Here is a 17,500-nt window from a genome sequence, read left to right as displayed (position 1 = left end):
TGCCATCCTCGTTGGTCGAATTCTACGGAAAACATTCAAACTATGCGTGTGGTTATTGTTCTCAGAAAAGCTCTTGCCACTCAGACGGTAAACCCGCGAAAATCCTTGAAAATCCGCGAAAATCCGGAACATCCGGAACATCCGGATCATCCCAGCAATATTGAATCGCTTGATTTTAATACCTTCTTCCTGGTGGTGATTCTTGCAGGAATGTGGGCGCACAGACTGAGCTGTGAGGATTACCAGGATTTGATTGACCGGGGTTGGCGACGCTCCGGCTGTTACTGCTACAAACCGATCATGAACGTTACGTGCTGCCCAGCGTACACGATCAAGTGTAATGCACTAAATTTCCAAATGAACAAGTCACACAAAAAAGTAATCAAGCGGCTGAACAAGTTCCTCCGGGATGGCCTCAAAGAGGAGCACGAAAATCAAGCCGTTCAAAGCACGGAAGGAAGCCTAGATACGACTGAACACGATCGAGGAGACTCGGAAATAGTGGAAGCACCTCGAGCACCATCAAAGCAACCAGATCTTCAATGCTTCCAAGAGGCATCTGTGGCGCAGCGAGCGCAGGACGCTAGCTCCTTCGCGGATCAGCCAGATGGTCTTTGTTCGAGTAAACCCAAAAGTGGCAGCACTTCAAATGTCTCGAATCACTCGAGCGGTTCGGGTGTCACCAATCCACCAAAGAAAGCAAAACTTTTGCGCATAGAGCGTAAGCGGGAGAAACTACAAAAGAAAGGTGTTTCCGGCGATGAGTTGGAACGCCTGATGAAGGAATCCAAAGGCCAAAATGTGGCGAAATCGTTGGAGGATTTTCTATCTGAAGCCCCACGAGACGATGAACCAGCAGCACATCGTTTAAAGGTACGCTCTGGATGATCTATTTAATATGTTACAGGCTGTGATGGGTTAATTGCTTTGCTTTATTCTAGGTAAAACTAGTCAATGCTGCCGATGGTGCAACGGCAGCATCTTATAAACTATACTGCTCGTACCAGCAACGCATACACCAGGATCCACCATCCAAAATGAGCATGGACCGTTACAAGCGATTTCTCGTTACATCTCCTCTAAAGGTGAATAGTATTGTAGCAACGATCATGCTAATGTGTTCTTGTTTCTTCCTTCTTTTTCTCTTATCTTTTCGATGTGGCTCGACAAAACTATAAATGCCCAAATGAGATTAGATTGAGACTATTTCCACTTCGGGCAAAAAGTTTCAAGAGAACCTAGCCACTTCCTTCGCTCTGTTTGCTAAATATCAGACTGCTATACACAATGATCGCCCTGGTTCGATATCCGACTATCTGGAGTTTTTGGTGAACTCACCTCTCAAGGTATTACGCTCACTGTTATTTCCTAGTCATTTCAGTTTTACTTTTTTATGAATTAACAAATCGCACCATTTTTGTCTCTATTGGAACCTACCCTTTACTTCTGCTTTGTGGAATTAGGTGATTTGTGGAAGGTGAAATGATGCCACCTTGTTTGGAGTGTGGACCTTTTTGTGAATCGTTTTTACACTGAATTGCAAAATTAATATAAAAATCCCATCGGGGGGTTGTGGTTGAAACCGAGTTCTATATCTCGCCGCCGTCTTTTGGCATATAATTGACGACAAGTCGCAGTCGGACTGATTTAAGCTTAAAACGTCATTAATATCCTTGTTACTATCGCCATTTTACTAATAATCTTTATACTTGTAGTTCAAAGTTAAAAAGTAAAAACTATTGATAAGAACGATTTCAATTTACCTCTTTGTTACCCAAGACTTTCGCTGTTGCTTGTGATAATCTTAATCTTCCATCTTTCAGACCGGTGGCGTAATGGGTTCCTTTCACCAGCAGTACTGGCTCGACGATCGTCTTATTGCGGTTGGTGTAATCGATGTTTTGCCGTACTGCGTCAGCGCCGTCTACTTTTTCTACGATCCTGAGTTCCACTTCCTTTCTCTTGGAACCTACGCTTCGATGAGGTAGGCATTATAGTTCGATGCACAATTCGTCCATATCCACAAGCGGATAATTTGTATTTCAATTCTAGAGAAGTGGCATTCGCCCGTACGTTAAACCGGCAACTTCCGTCTCTAACGAACTACTATATGGGATTCTACATTCATTCGTGTCCTAAAATGCGCTATAAGGGCAATCTGCATCCTTCATACCTGTTATGCCCAGAAGTGTATTCGTGGCACAGTTTGGATGCTACGGTCAAATCGAAGCTAGATGCCAGTAAGTACAGTCGACTCAACAATGATCCTAAGGCACAGGACACAAACAAGCCGACCGAGCAAGATCTGTCCGATGTAATATTGCTGCAAAATCGCAAATGCTTACGGTACTCACAATGTTTGGTAAGAATTTTGAGCTTCTGCTGAATCATGCACTTTATTCAAGTATGGTTTTAACGCTTTTTCATATTTCTACGCATTCCAGCAGGCAAATGGGCCGATAGTGGAAGTAGAAGCCTACGCCCGTTTGGTGGGTAAGCAGTGCGCCAAACGAATGCTTCTGGTTGTCGCTTAGCATACATCAGGTTGTAAATGAGGAACGGCATTGCAGCTTTGTGGAAGCACGTGATGAGGGATTCGTGTCTAAGAACTAGCGAGTAAATGTGTTGTTTTGTATTCTTTTCGATGATATCCTTTGAACTTGCCTAATCTAAAAAAGGAGGAGCTTAAACCGTATCGATCCTTACTGTTTATTCTGCTTAATCTTTCTTAATACACACATATTGTTACACTGAGATGTTCATGACTGAAATAAAAAAGTAATAACAGATACCAAACGTCCGGTGGTTGTTCTACAGCCGAACACTCTGAACTGCCGGTGTTGGCGTTGGAGAAGATTCGCTGGGTTGTTTCTTGATCTCATTCCATTTCTGTACCTTACCAGAGCCTAGTACTGTAAAAATGATACCGGAAAGAATGTAGATTCCTGCCGTGATGAGAAACACGTACTTCCATTCATCCATCGTGTTCTGTTCGTAAAGAAAAAAAACGAGCACAAGTATATAATGATTGTAATATAAGGCAAATAATCGTGAATGAGCAATATAGTACCTTTTCTTTCGTGAAGAATGCTACTAGCATCGGAGCCAGAAAGCCAGCGGTAGTGGCCAAAAAATTCATCAAACCATACAGGGTAGCCGCAAAGTTGGGGGCCAAGTCTTGGGCATTGACGAGATTAGTGATGGTAGATGCTCCATTGAATCCCAGGCAAGCAATGATACACGAAACTGTAACGATGGGATCCCGTCCAATAAACGGTAGTGCAATCAGGAATGCACCGGGCAGGAAGTGAGCTGGAAGTATAAACCAAGGGGAAACATTCGGTCAAGAAAAGTGTTGCATTTTGCTTCTGGTCTGGGATGAACCTACAGAAGACAGTGAAGGATTTGCGAAGGCTAGTAACACTCATGATTTGCTTGCGGCGCAGCAGATCGCCAATATATCCGAAGAGAAAACCGGAAAACATTCTGGCCACGTATGGTAAACTAGAGAGAAATCCGGCGTTTGCCAACTTGAAGCCCAGTACTTCGTTTATGAACTTGGGCGCTTGCGTGACGAAGAAGTTCAAGCCCCAGAAGCTGGCATAGTGAGCCAAGATCAGTGCCAAGAAGGGTAAGGACGTAAGCACTTTGACGAGTGGCGGACGTGCCTTGACCTTCGATACGGTATCGCCGAAAGATGATTCTATGAAGTCGCGCTCCTCTTTCGTTATGGTCTTATGCTCACTCGGGGAGTCTGACACGAGCCAAAACCAAATGATCCCAACGAGGGCGGATATTAGGGCTGGCACGTAAAATGCGTAAACCCATCCCAGGTGTTCCGTCAGGAGGCCAGCGAAGGGCCACGTAATAACCGTCCCGAACGTACTACCACCTGAAATGCAGGCAACGGCTTTGCTTTTCTCGTTCGGTGGAATCCAGCGTGAGATGACGTTGTGTAGCGTTGGGTAGACGCATCCGCTCAGCACTCCAATCAGGAATCGACCAGCTATGATAGCAGTGGCGTCAACCATTGCGAGCAGCGGGAAAAGTGCTGTAACGATGGCGGATAGTAGAAAGGAGTAGCCGATCAGCCGCTGTGGCCCGTATCGTTCAGCTAGTGGTCCGGCCGGCAGTGATGTTAAAAGGTAACCATAGAAATAGGCCCCCAGTATATGGCTCTGCATAGTTTGACTCCAATCGTAGCGTGGACCAAAATCCGGAACTAGTGGCGTGACTTGGTCATCATTGTCATCGTACTGGGTGTCATTGAAGGGTAGTAGCGATCCATTCGTCACATCAAGGGTCGCCAAGGGTACGGAGGTCGGGGTCGGGGTGGCGATGTTTGCGGTGTAGTTTGTGCCGCGAATTGTAGGTTGTACCATTGCGAGCAGATTGATCGACATGTGTACACGCAACATGAACGATGCCGTACACGCCATGAATATCATGATCGTTACTATGAACCGCTTTGGGATGGCTCCTGGAAACATGCAAAAGACAACGTTAAATTTCTCGTGTAATAGTCATACAATCTAATGATAAGCGTTGAAACTACATACCCTGAATTATATCACTATTAATTATCATTGTGCAGGTTGTATTCGGGTAACATCAACAACCAGAACCAAAGATACAAGATACCAAACTCCTGGAGGATAAATACCATTTACTATGTGAGTAACAAATACATATATTGATGGCATTGACTTTTGCTATCTACAACCCCTGGGAAGCAAGCGAAATCGCAAAGCACCCAGTTACAATTAAAAATCGGCTGACCACTACATGACCAGGGATTGCTATAGCAACACAAAGAAGTAAAACCTGACATTCTATCACGATTTGTACCGAAACCTGCTCCAAACTGGATGAAAAAGATGCTTGAAAAACTGTTTCTAAACCTCCTTAGTCAATCTAAGAATTTGCGATGAATAGGATTTAAAAAAAAATGCATTAGATAAAAAGTGGCTACTATCCGGTGACTGTTCCGGTAACGTCCTTTGAAAAAAAAATAAATAAATAACCTTGAGCTGAATTCAAGGTGCACCATGTGAACCCCGAACGACGGCCGCACCGGAAGGTCTCCCGATTTGGCATTCTGTCGCGGTTACGTGGTTTAAAACACGATCCCAATATTCTGATTCGACCGCCCGAGGTAACCGAACTACACGGGGAAGGTAAAGCGGCAAGGGCGCGCCGTCGATTTTAAGTGTAAGCGTACGGTGCGAAGGTTTGTGTACGCCATTGTTGGCTTATCACGATGGGAGGGGACAACGGAATAGCCGCGAGCCCTAATTAGTTCTATGTTATTAACTTTGCGTCAAAACAAAAGACATCAATGATTACAAAGCAACGAACCACGTATGATAACATTTTGAAACCCTCTTCAAAGATCCAATCACCACACAGTTCTGCTGATAGTGGTGTGGCGGTTAGTTGAATGGCATATAGTAATAGATATGAAATAATCTATAAGCGCTTTATTAATTGCACTGTTTGGCAACGACGTGAAAATTGTTCATCATTAGGCGATAAACTTGGCATCACCATCGAGGCGCTTGCCACAAACAATTGCCGGATGCTGGTAATCGGGTGGCATTTAACGCATTGACGCCTTGGCATACGGGACGCAAAAGAAAGAAAGCTTTACAATTACAATTATCACCTTTCTGGTTAGGCAAAAACGGTGACGAAGTGAATAGTTAATAACGAAGCAAAGCAAACATGATGCCACTCAAACCATATGCAGTCCTCCCTTTTGCCGATCGCTGTTTATGAATTTTACACTCTTTTGCGGAACAAACTATCTGGTTCCGGTCAATGGAATTCCCCTTTAGACTTCCTAACACCGCGAATCGTATCGAACTGTCCAAGCGCTTCTTCGCCACCAGCGGCCGTTCGCGACCAGAACCGGAATGTATGAAAAGAGGTTGAACTGGATGGCCCTAAATAACTGGCTTATGGTTTTAACATTAAGCGCAATGCGAAGTGAAACGCATTTTCAAGCGACCATTCCGGGACGATATTTACGAGCATCTCAACACGTATTCTGGAATGCTCATGGCTCGCTGTTACGCAAACCACAAAGCGATAACATAAGAAAATGACTTAAAAAATGGTTGAATATGCAACCGGTATTTATGGTACAAAAATCTACGGTTTCGCATGGACAACATTTGGTAGGAGAGTGGAGAAGAGAGATTCCGAGACGAGACAGCTACCCCGGTCCCGCGGAGGCTGTTTGCCCTGAGGCTGGTCTCACGCAAGGGTCGGTGACCACGGCAAAGGCCCAAGTTTTCGCGAACAGATTAAAAAAAAAGGCAACAAACAGCCGAGCACAAGATCATATGAGGCGGAAATATCAGCCGAAATCGAAACACAACACAACATTTGTATCCTATCACTGGGTAAAGGTTAAGGTCTTGAAGTTGTTGAACTGAACGATTCTCGCGACGATACGATTTTCGATCGACCGAACCGATCCAGGAAATCTGTTTGAAGGTGATTTAAACTACACATTCACTGTAAAACCATTTCAACAATCAACAGCGGAGAATAAACAGCTTATCTGCTTGGGACAACGCTGGCACGAAACAATCCCGTGAATCTTTTTTTAAAAAACCTCACGCCGTCAGTCGAATGTGCAAAATTTATGATCTTCACTTGCAGAAACCTGTGTTCGGTGTTGCTCGTTTATCAATCACTAGATCGTGTTCACACACTCCCGCACTATAAAGATTCATTCTCCCATCACTCATCCCTCCCTAATGCTCCCTATTATTGTCTACAAATGATTCCCGTAAACTCACGCGAAACACTAACCACGCTAAGCACACACACGGAACGGGCGATCAACAAATCAATACCGCGATCAACGGGACTTGGGTGGCTGGATGGGATATGCGTGTTAACGGCCGGAACAGCGAACAGCGACAAAATTACGTGTGGAGCGTTCGATCGATCGCCACCAACTTCGTTCGAAGCCGCGTCGATCGAGCTACTGGTGGTTGGCCACTACGACCAGTCCTGGTACGATGTATTTTTCCTTCACTCGGCCTTCCGCGCTCTCGTTCTCGCGCTGGTATCGCGCTAGTGCATCATAACCGCGCCGCGCTCACCCGCAAAAAAAACGCGAGTCTGTGGCTACCCTTTCCACCGGGTACGGCCGCTCCGGTGGAGACACGGTGCGTTGCATTTAAGGGCCACCACCGTTGCTGCGCGTTTCTCCTATACTCATCACCCGGCGATGCTGTTGCAAGCGTGTGTTGTGAGCGAACTCTCGAAGATACCGCATGGCCTCGCAGAAACAAATTGTGATAAGCTCCAATGATGCAACTTTTGGTTGCTGTTTCCGTTGCATCGGTACGCCAGGGCTGTGCGATGGAGGAATGTCGTGGCGGGAGTTTTTGTGAACGTCCCGGTAAGTATTGATTACATTATTTATAGACATGTCGCAGAATACACTCTTCATTTAAGTAGAATAGAAAAGTTACCCTGAAATATGTTGCATGCTCGCATTAATGAAAACAGGAACCACTTTATAGCCCTTTCCAATTCATGGAGTGAAACCTTTCACCGTAGAAAAGAGGTCTTTTGTGTGATGTAGCAAATACATGATGATAGTCAATTTCTGATCTTTTAAAAAGGCGGATTAACCTCCCTTACGTTTATGTAATAAGTATTATGAGAAAATATTTGTTAAAGGGAAAATAATTTCATAACCGGCAGAGAGATCTCCCATCCTTCTTCCATGCAATTGCAACAAGGGCGATCAGTTATTGCCGCAGATCGCATAAAAGTCTGTGAAGCCGTATGTTTAGTTCTGTGTTTACTTGGCATTGAATCCACCGCACGACCATTTCCTTTATTGTCCAAATGAAGCCTGTCCTTTAGACTGTCCTTCACTGGATTACAAGACACACGCTAGAAAATATACTTCAGGGATGGATATCACGGTAGGTAGTAGCTCACGGTTTAAGAAATGGGATTTGAGTATACTATAAGGATCTGGCTTTTTATATCTTGGGGATTACTTGATGAAATTACCCGCCACCCTTCCCAACAGCCTTCGAGAATGGGATGATGCATTGAAGCTGAACAACAAGCGTGCTATCCTGAACAGGGTACACCGGCCATCAGGAAAACGTGCGCTTTCCGTACGATCTCAACAGCAGCAGGCTGATAAGGGAAGACAGAAAGGCCTGGCATTCCAGGCACGGTAACAAGGCGCAGGGATTGAGACAACCAAATGGAAGATGGACACACCATCTCATCCCCAATATTGAGCGAAGGGTGGCTAGAGGACATGGTGTGGTAAACTCAACTCAGTTCCTCTCTGGACATGGATACTTCTGAGAGTATTTCCATCGGATAGGATGAGCCGACGATCCAGTAGAGTAGGGGGCACAGGAACCTTGCACTAGGTATAACAGTATCCGCAGATACCGCCGTGTCGCGTATGTGCGAAACCCTTGCTGCTTTCGATGCCGTCAGTGGGTTTATGAAGACCACGATGGCACGCGCTTGTTCAGAATGACAAGAAATTCAAAGAAGTAAACCACGGCGATATACCTCAAATGAGTAGCCTTACCTTGTGCATTGAGCGCGCGATTTTTGCGAGTGTACTCATGGAGGGCACGAGTGGTACAAACATGTTCAGCGTCCCCTTCGAAGGTAATACCGGATAGGTGATCCGAAGAGGGCTCAATGCATTTTTTCCCAGCGGATAGGCAGGTCAGGGCTCATTGCAGCTGGCTCTGGTCGGCATTGAAGTGGTCAGTTTTAAAGGGAAGTGTGACTAACCGTGGGCTATGCTCTAGCTAAAGAAGATAGGCAGCGATAGCAGATCTCCATAGAGGTAACCCAGCACATTTGCAGAGGAGCAACCGAGCGGTCGGTTTGGGGTTTATTTCGGAAAAGGGCCTCCGACTGTGGCTTCCCCGGTTGATCTCCGGCTGACTTTATCCCGAATAAGGAGCTCTTTTTATACTAAAATCTACATCCATCCAGGATGTACGGTCTCGTTTGCCCTAATTGCCATGACCGACCATGCACCTCCATGGTGGTCATAGTACGGTGATAATCGCTTAGTGACAAGTTTGATCGTCATGTTCGATGCGTTGGAACATCCCAACGACTATTGGCAATCTCTTCCAATAACTTCTCTTGTCTGATGTCGTGGTTTTCGATACATCCAATGTATAATTCAATTCAGGCACTAAGCGATTGCCATTTTGTTTTGATACTATAAAAATTCCTTGTGAGAAGATTTTGCAAATCGATTGATTTTTCGCCAAAAAGGAACACACCTTTCATGAGCATGGCAACAAATAATCCAACAAAACGATTCATATTTCATGTAAATCGGACTCCGGAAAGTATTTTAAATTAACGTCTTGAACTTCACTCACAAATAAAGAATCACTTTTTCGAGCCTTGAGGTGGAGTACCGCTGAAGAGAATTCCTTCTTTTCGTTGGGGAATTGGTAGTGAGTTATTGAATAGAAATGAAGTGAAATTGTATAATATAAAAACGTTTTTTTTAACGAAGGACCTTCGTTATATTCTGATTCTGACAAGCCTGTAGCATTGGCAAGACAATCCTTAGAGTCTCTTGTAGCGATTTAGATTGCGAGTGAAATCGATTAAAGAAAATCCGACAACAGCTGAATGAAAAGTGTGCGGAAACGGTGCTTGGTGCATTAAATTCATCGCAAACACTTTTTGTTTGGTCGTCGGTCGGTTTCAGTTGCAAGCAGTCTATCAGTCCTCGCAAAAATGCTGAGAATGCTACTCTTCCTGGTTTGTTTGATGGTTAATGATACGAATCAGATTTAACGATCTCTCGGAAAGATGAGATGGTACAGACGCCTGGAACTAAGGAATTGATGCGCGGATCAAGCCGGCAATAGAACTGGTGGTATCCCAAAACAGATGATTTCCCAGAAGGGCTCGTTTAAGGAAAGACTGGCGCCTGGCACCAGATTTAGCAGACACTACGCTATAATATCCGAGAGGATGTAGTTCCTGGACCGGAGTGAACCGACTTTTGGGCCGTCGAACCTGAAAGATAAGGAACGGTGTTTCTGTGCTCCAAAACTGACCGTATCGGTTTGAGGGGTTGAGGGGGCAGGGGTAAGATCTTCCGGCAGCTTGTTCTTGAGTTCCGTTCGGGCAGAAAAAGTTTGTTTGGAAGGAAGCACCTGAATTCAAAAGAAATGAGGTAATGTTGTATAAGGACTGAAAGCACCTTATTGTAATGGTGAAACGATGAATAATAAGAGTACTCTAGAATTGTGTCGTTCAAAGGAAAATAATCTTCTTAAAAAACAAACATCCTCAATTGAACAGCCAATTAAGGACTTTTGAGCGTCTTTTGCTTTGACTGTGGTCTGGCTCTTTCGGAACAACCCTAGGTGCACCCAAAATAGTCTGGGCTACGGTACTGGAAGCGAGATGGTCCAGTCGGCGGAGGGTCCTCAGAGCGATGTTCGTCCTTCTGGAGGTGTGGTTCGAGGCTCTAAGGGACCTAAGGACCGGTCGATCGATCTCCGCCTGACTTTGGGGCTCTTTGAATATGAAAATCTGCCCTTGAAAGCCAGAACGCGCCTTGCCGTACTCCGCATCCAGGATGCGAGGTCTCTCTGGTATGGCCAAAGTATGGCGAAAGAGTTTGGAATCCTCTTTCCATGTTCCTGGGAATGTTTCGTTTCCATGTTTTGGGAAGACAGGTGAAGACAACGGAAGTAAAGCTCTGCCACGATGAATGAATCTCGGATTCCCGGGTGTGCAGATGCAGCGTACAGCTATATATTTAACAGAATAATTTTCAATCTAACCACCAAATAAAAGAAATGATTAGTTTTGTCGAATAAGAATCAATAACTTCTACTATCGTGAAAGAACATTAAAATTACATGTCGAGACGAGGTAATGTACTTGCAACGGAGAGCCGTCTAATTTGGTTTTTGTTTCATTTAAGTTAATAAGCAATCCCAAGGGTTATACGCACCAAAAAGGCTTAATTTTGACGATTTTTAGTGCAGAAACCATTAACGGTTGAATTTGAAAAAGTTCGGGTCGGTTTGAAAGTGCTGAAGCGAGAGCTCTAAACGCACGAGTGAGCGTGTGCATGACCCACACCAGTTCACCGGATAGATGGCGCTGTGCCGTCTCACTTTTGAATTTGAAACGACCGTTAACGAACACGGATTGAACATGCCTTTCTAGATTGGATGCCATGAACGTAGTTTTGAACAAATCTTTCCCAAAATTGAACCAAATATTCTTGAAAAGTTGTAGTTTAATATGACATTAACTTGAAAAAAATAAGTTGAATGGTTTCTGCACTAAAAATCGTCAAAAATAAGCCTTTTTGGTGCGTATAACCCTTGGGATTGCTTATTAACTTAAATGAAACAAAAGCCCGGTTCTCCGTTGCTAGTCCATTACCTCTTCGAACACCGTTCTGACCCTCCTTTACCCTCTGTGAGCTGCCAGGACCGCAGTCCAGACTATTATGGGTGCAGACCTCATTGCACCTAAGGTAGTTCCGGATGGGCCGACCTGCGCCAGAACTTCGGATCAATCTCTGACCTTTCAATCGATTGCATCCTACACCATCACTAACGGGCCCACCGGATGTTGTTTCAATATCAGCACCCCCGTCCTCTTCATCAACGGCCGCCCTCTTGTCTACGGCGAGAAAGGTTTAGCACCGACTCCGGCCACCCGTCACACGAAGCTTAAACCCGCTTCTGCGCATCTCCGACCACTCCGTGTTAATGTCCACTTCCCACAAGGACTGCCCGCAGACCATCAGGACCATATCATCGGCAAAACCCACAACCAACAAGCTTGCTCATCTGCAGAATCGTGTCGGACATCACGTTCCAGTGAAGGTACATCTGCCGTAAGAGGCACTTCCTGTTGACCTGAGTCAGTATCGTAAATTAAGACACGATCCCCGAAGTAGCTTAGGAGCATGTGATACAACTAAGTACGGACCATGCAAATAGCATCAGTTGTAGATCTTCTTCTATGAAACCCATCTACTGCCTATCTGATAGCCCTCGAGCTCCCTCCGTGTGTGGCGACGGTCTTTTGAGAATAAGCCGCTCAAGAAACCAGGAGGAGTCCAGCAGGCAGATCGGCCTGTTTAAAAAGCATTTGCAATACTACAATTTCACTTCGTTTCTGTTCAATAATTCACTAAACCAATTCCCGAACTAAAAGAAAGCAACCTCAAGAAAAAGAAGCAAGAAAGCTGCTTATGTAGAGCGATAACATGCTCCCAGAATGTCTGAGCTTGGGTACACGGGTAACCGCAAACCAAAGAAGTTACCTCCGTCAAACGAGGTTTCTTCCTTGGGGCGTCTGTTTTCTCTCGTCCCATTGGCCACCAGGACGCTAATCCAGTTGGCCAGATGATCCTCCTAAGTCACAGGAGGTTGGGCACAGGGCTAACGTCCCGGCCCCTCAAAAATCTGCAAGTTTACGAAGCCTACTGACGAAGAATTCACGAATCCTGGAACCTAACGATTACGACTTTACGCGATCAGATTCATCAGATCGAAGGAGGCGCGACGCATCCAGAAGCAGCATTCCCTGAAAGTACTAACGAAGACGGAGGCAATCGTGATCAGCCGAACGAAGAAGGAATACCAGCACGTTTAACGTTGGTGCGAGCATAATGAGGACTGGTACGACCCTCAAGTATCTTGGAGGTTCATGATCACCTCAGATGAAAGAGCCTCGTGGATTATGCTGTCGACAAAGCAAATCGCGTGACCACAGCTCTGAGCATGAAGCACCATGGCCAGTCCAGTGGCAAGAGAAAGCTGTCGGATGCTTGCGCGGTTGCAAGGTTTGGCAGCGCGTGGTGTTGCGAGCACGTTCTGCTTAGTATCTGTGAAGGTAGCAAGTCTGCTGGCTGGGATGGTGCCTATTGACCTGCTTCTGCTAGAGGATGTCCGGCTATCGGTTGGAGTCTGGATACTTTAGGATACTATAAGATGCTTCAAGTTTCCTCACTACTCCTCGTTGCTTCGCTCCTGGAAGATCGCACTTCGCGTATCCACGTGGGTGAATGCTTGTCCTTGTCTTTCTTTCTTCTTTCGGACGGGCTACCGGTGCTAACCGTTCCTGAAGATTCAATCGTTTTGATACCAATAACAGCACAGTACATAGCATTAGATCTTTACAATTCTTTAGCTACCTCATCTCGTCCTCATCTCGTTACATTCTATACATTGATAAATGAGACACAAACTAACAACGATCTTCAAAGAATGTTCGTTCCGAAAGTAACATCGACAATAGATTTCTGTTACAGGCTATGGAATTTAACCATTTGGGCGGATGCTGGTCTGCTGTCTCAATCTTCATACTGATAAGAGGTCATAAAACCGTAGCAGCACTGTATAAACTGTTACAGGAATCTATGGATCCTACTTTCTCCAGAATTTTTTCGATTTCAATCCTAAAAATCTCAGAACAGGACAGTTGAAAAAAGGGGCTTTAGGATGTTATAGGGCATAGGATGTTTTCATAGTTTTTTCTCTCATACCGTTCGCATTTCATGTTTCGTATCTCCTTCTGGGGAGATTTTAAAATCATTTGTGGGATATGGATTACACAGCTACACTAGTTTTAAAACACAAACATGCATTCCTTAAAAAGTATGTCACTCTATCCTGAAAAGGGTATTTAGAAGCAACAACATATCGGCAGTACTAAAAGCTTATGACATAAGTAATACTATACCAGTGTTAGCAGCAGCTACTTTACTTAATACGTTGATTGCAGGTGTCTGCTTACATCATTTTTTGAAACAAACACCCCTGTCTCACCGTCCATTGGAATGTGCCATCGGAGCCAAACTAACTGAAAAAGTCAGAAAAACACACACGCGTAGGGGCCCTTTTTTCAATCTTCATTTTTCATCATATAAGGTTTTTCCAAAAGTTGGTTCGCAAGAAGGTAAACGATAAACACCATACGGGAAGTAAATGGATTCAAATTGCACGCCCCAGTCCCAGATCGGGATGCACGGGTGGTAGTATACGCGTCGGTAATGGATCGTAACGAGCTTCGCACTCTTCCCGATCAATCTAGCCTGTAGCTTTGGCCGAATCTGATGGAATGTTTTATTTGCAGATCGGGGAAGTTCCGCCACTCTGCACTGCTCTGCAGAAAGGTAAGCAGCGATACAGTGCATTTTACCATACCCTTGAGCCAGCCAGGAATGTCGGCACCGCGTTCCGTAGCTTCTGCGAAACGTGAGACGAGAAATTACACTGAACTTTACCAGCTGATAGAGAACTGAAACGGGTATGCTAGAAAACAGTGCGAAGTACACGTTCGACGTTCCGGTTTTTCGGGGTAGCGGGAAGGTATGCTACTAAATGAGAAAAGAGTAACGTAGCCGTTAGCCTAGGATCTGCTGTTTAACGTAAACACACACACGCCGTGCGCACTCGCCGCCTGCGGCACGCTGCGTATCGCTGGAGTGTTGTTAAAAAAGAAAACTGTAAAAAAGAAGAAAGGTCGTGGTGATAGCAATAGGGGCTCTCACACGCAAGGCACAACAGTTTTGCATGCTGATGGGCAGCTGGCCACCAGCGAGTGAGAAGTAGTAGTGTCAGGGGTTTATAAAAGGGCGTGCAGCCCAGGGTGGACATTTTAGTTCGACAGCGTACCGTGGTCCCACAAAGTCGGTTATAAGTTGGTCTGGACTAGCGGAGGGCACGATACAGTATCGGTGCATCAAAGCTCACGATCACAATGGGTAGTGGTTCCGTATACCGCGGTTTGCCGGGGCTTCGTTTGATGGTGTTTCTCGTCCTGCTGTCCCTCTGTCATCCATGGTGTGCCCAACGTGGGGCAAACGCTGCCAAGACCAAGTCGACCAAGCCGACCAAATCGACGACGACGGCCTTGTTTCTTACAGTGAAAAGTTCCAACTTTTGTATCGCCAAGTTCGATCACATCACGAGCGGTTACCTATTGCTGACGGACGTCATGATCAGTCCCGTGGGGGTTCCGCTTGAAATCTTTAAAGATAATTGTGAGTTAGGTTCGGTATGCTGCTGATGATGCTGGTTTGTTGCTAACGTTTAACGTTTGTTTGGCTACGTGCTAGGTATTTGTAAGAAGCAACCTGGATTGAAGATAATCATCTCGCTGGGGGGCTCAGTAGTGCCATCCGAGCTGTTCGCTTACCTGGCTAGTGATGAGACACGGCGTGCAGCGTTTTGTGATAATTTGGTGGAGTTTGTGCTGTCACATGGATTTCATGGAATAGATCTTTCTTGGTTGTACCCATCACCACAGGAGCGAGTAAGTGTATGGTGTGAGGGGTGGTCGCTTGTGCTGGCGAGAGAAAACCATCACTTTATTTGACTATTTTCCAGAACCACTACGTTAACCTGCTGCGAGATCTTCGGTTGGCCTGCGATCGGAATGGACTGATCCTGACTGTGACCGTTCCGAGTCGTCCCTCCGTAATCGAGGTTAACTATCCGGTTGAAAAGCTGGAAAAATATTGCGACTTTGTGATTCTTTCTACCACCGAGTACCGAAAGTTGCGAAAGACGTCCTTCATTGCTCCGCTCTACTCGTGCAGCCCCGGATCATCAAATAGTATTGTAAGTAGCCTACTTGCCCAATTCAAGCAGCATGCAGAGACTGTCTGTATGTGTGATTATCGTTGCATAGGACTACCATGTGGATCGTTGGAAGACGGCCGGTTTAAGCTCGAGCAAGATAGTGATCGTTATACAGACCATGACCTTAACGTACAAACTCTACATTCCGAATGAGTACCGCATTGGTACACCGGCGCTGCAGTTGAAGATACGACCGTACTACAAGATCTGCCGCAAGCTGTACAGCGGCTCGTTGGAAATATGGGACAGTAATGCCAAGAGTCCGTACGCGTTCCGCGATTTATCCTGGTACTCGTACGAGAACGAAAAGTCGATCAAGGAGAAGGTTGGCTTTGTGGTGCAGCAGAGTCTCGGTGGATTGGCCGTGTTCTACTACGATGAGGATGACCCGATCAATATCTGTGGCGATGGCCAGTATCCTATGACGGCGATGGTCGTAGCGGCACTACAATCCGATTACCAGCCACCGGCGGTAATCAGTGAACCACAGATCTATCCCTATGAACCGCCATCCATTGGCTACTCAATCGCCCAAAAGGCAAAGGAACTGGAATCCTTCCTAGGGTTTTCGAATGCGCAAAGCTCACGTGGAGCGTCAATTGTGCCAGAGCCAAGTGTCTCGCCACAAAGTGCACAAAGGGTACCACAAATAATCGATCCAAGATTTGAGAACCCTCCACCATCGTCTGATCGAATAATCCCCGGTAACGGAGAACAGCTGCAGCAGCGTTTTGAGGTTGTGCCAAACATGTTTTTCGGTCCTTCCTTTGATTCGGACGAGGAGTTTCCTGATGCCGAATTATTTTTCCCTACGGTTCAGGAGAGGTCTTCGGGCAATAGACCATCCTTGGTTAATGTACCATCGGACATAGAGAGACAAAGGGCCGTTGCTATTACGGACAGTGCAAAGCCGGATTCGGTTTCGGTGCCACAGGACACCGTGCAACTGTTTTCGGAACAGCCGGATCGTAGTAGCTCCTTGCAACTGTTTTCGGAACAGCCCCATAGCAACCAGCATCGAATCTATGGAGAGACCTGTAAGAAGTGTGGTTCCGTCTCGCCTTCGCCATGCCAGCATTGTCGTCATAACATTCATGAGCATCACAGACATGGCGAGAGTTGCAAACAGTGTGATTCTGGTTTACCAATCCACTCTTGTCATCATTGTGCACCGGTGATTCCGCCACCGAAACCATGTGTGCAGAAGCCGGCCGGTGTACGGTTCTATGCCGTGGCTCACAATCCAACGTCACCACCAACTACAACGACAACCACTACAACAACGACGCCCGCACCACCTCCACCACCGGTTCATTTCTACGCGGTCAGCTCCATAAATAACCATAAACCACCAACTCCTTGCTTGAGTGGTCTGAGCTATAATTCCCCGGTGCAGTTTGTAGCAACAGCACATGGATCAGCTCTGCCGTGTACCTCTTCTACTCCAGCGCCACCACCACCACTGCCATGTCCTGCGATAAAGCTCTATTCGGAAAATCTGCCATCACAGCATCAGCAGGTAAATCAAGGAAATGGCGTACGATTTCATGCCGTATCCGTCGGCAATCAACCGGTTCCATCGCCTGGAGCGTTCGTAGACACGATCTGCCCTCATGACGGTATACTACAGGATCCATATGATCGTAGGTCATACTATCTCTGCAAACGTGGTTTGTAAGTACAGTTTTGAGCGGAAAATGTAAATATTTCTTCATTCATCTCTTCAACGCTCCATCCATACATCTCTATTTTCCGGTAGACCAATGTGTGATGAGAACAAATTCCACTGCGCACACGGGTACATCTTTGACGCATCCAGCCAGAAGTGTGTT

General features: G+C 45.8%; 2 protein-coding genes across 4 annotated transcripts in view; one reads left to right on the top strand and one right to left on the bottom strand.

Annotated features, from left to right (window-relative positions):
* Positions 1-2,785, top strand: part of LOC125957584 (arginyl-tRNA--protein transferase 1) — a 2,911-nt gene extending 126 nt beyond the window's left edge. Inside the window, exons 1-6 of one of the 3 annotated variants that reach the window (XM_049690378.1) lie at positions 1-87; positions 209-873; positions 1,197-1,346; positions 1,824-1,984; positions 2,053-2,362; positions 2,448-2,785. The exon at positions 1-87 is cut by the window's left edge and continues 126 nt beyond it. In XM_049690378.1, the coding sequence (XP_049546335.1) occupies positions 1-87; positions 209-873; positions 1,197-1,346; positions 1,824-1,984; positions 2,053-2,362; positions 2,448-2,534 (1,460 nt within the window). In that variant the 3' untranslated portion in view covers positions 2,535-2,785. Of the gene's footprint in view, positions 88-208; positions 874-941; positions 1,086-1,196; positions 1,347-1,823; positions 1,985-2,052; positions 2,363-2,444 lie in introns of all 3 variants that reach the window. The other 2 variants (XM_049690379.1, XM_049690377.1) reach the window with 2 other exon arrangements.
* Positions 2,656-17,500, bottom strand: part of LOC125955468 (uncharacterized) — a 23,924-nt gene continuing 9,079 nt past the window's right edge. The window contains exons 8-11 of the mRNA XM_049686604.1: positions 4,560-4,610; positions 3,389-4,480; positions 3,071-3,312; positions 2,656-2,988 (exon numbers count right to left, since the gene is read on the bottom strand). Of these exons, the coding sequence (XP_049542561.1) occupies positions 2,812-2,988; positions 3,071-3,312; positions 3,389-4,480; positions 4,560-4,610 (1,562 nt within the window). The 3' untranslated portion in view covers positions 2,656-2,811. The remainder of the gene's footprint in view (positions 2,989-3,070; positions 3,313-3,388; positions 4,481-4,559; positions 4,611-17,500) is intronic.

The sequence above is a fragment of the Anopheles darlingi genome, chromosome 3, assembly GCF_943734745.1.
Source record: "Anopheles darlingi chromosome 3, idAnoDarlMG_H_01, whole genome shotgun sequence".
Lineage (NCBI taxonomy): Eukaryota > Metazoa > Arthropoda > Insecta > Diptera > Culicidae > Anopheles > Anopheles darlingi.
The sequence above is the reverse complement of the archived record's forward strand: the minus strand, read 5'-3'. Positions and strand labels throughout refer to the sequence as shown.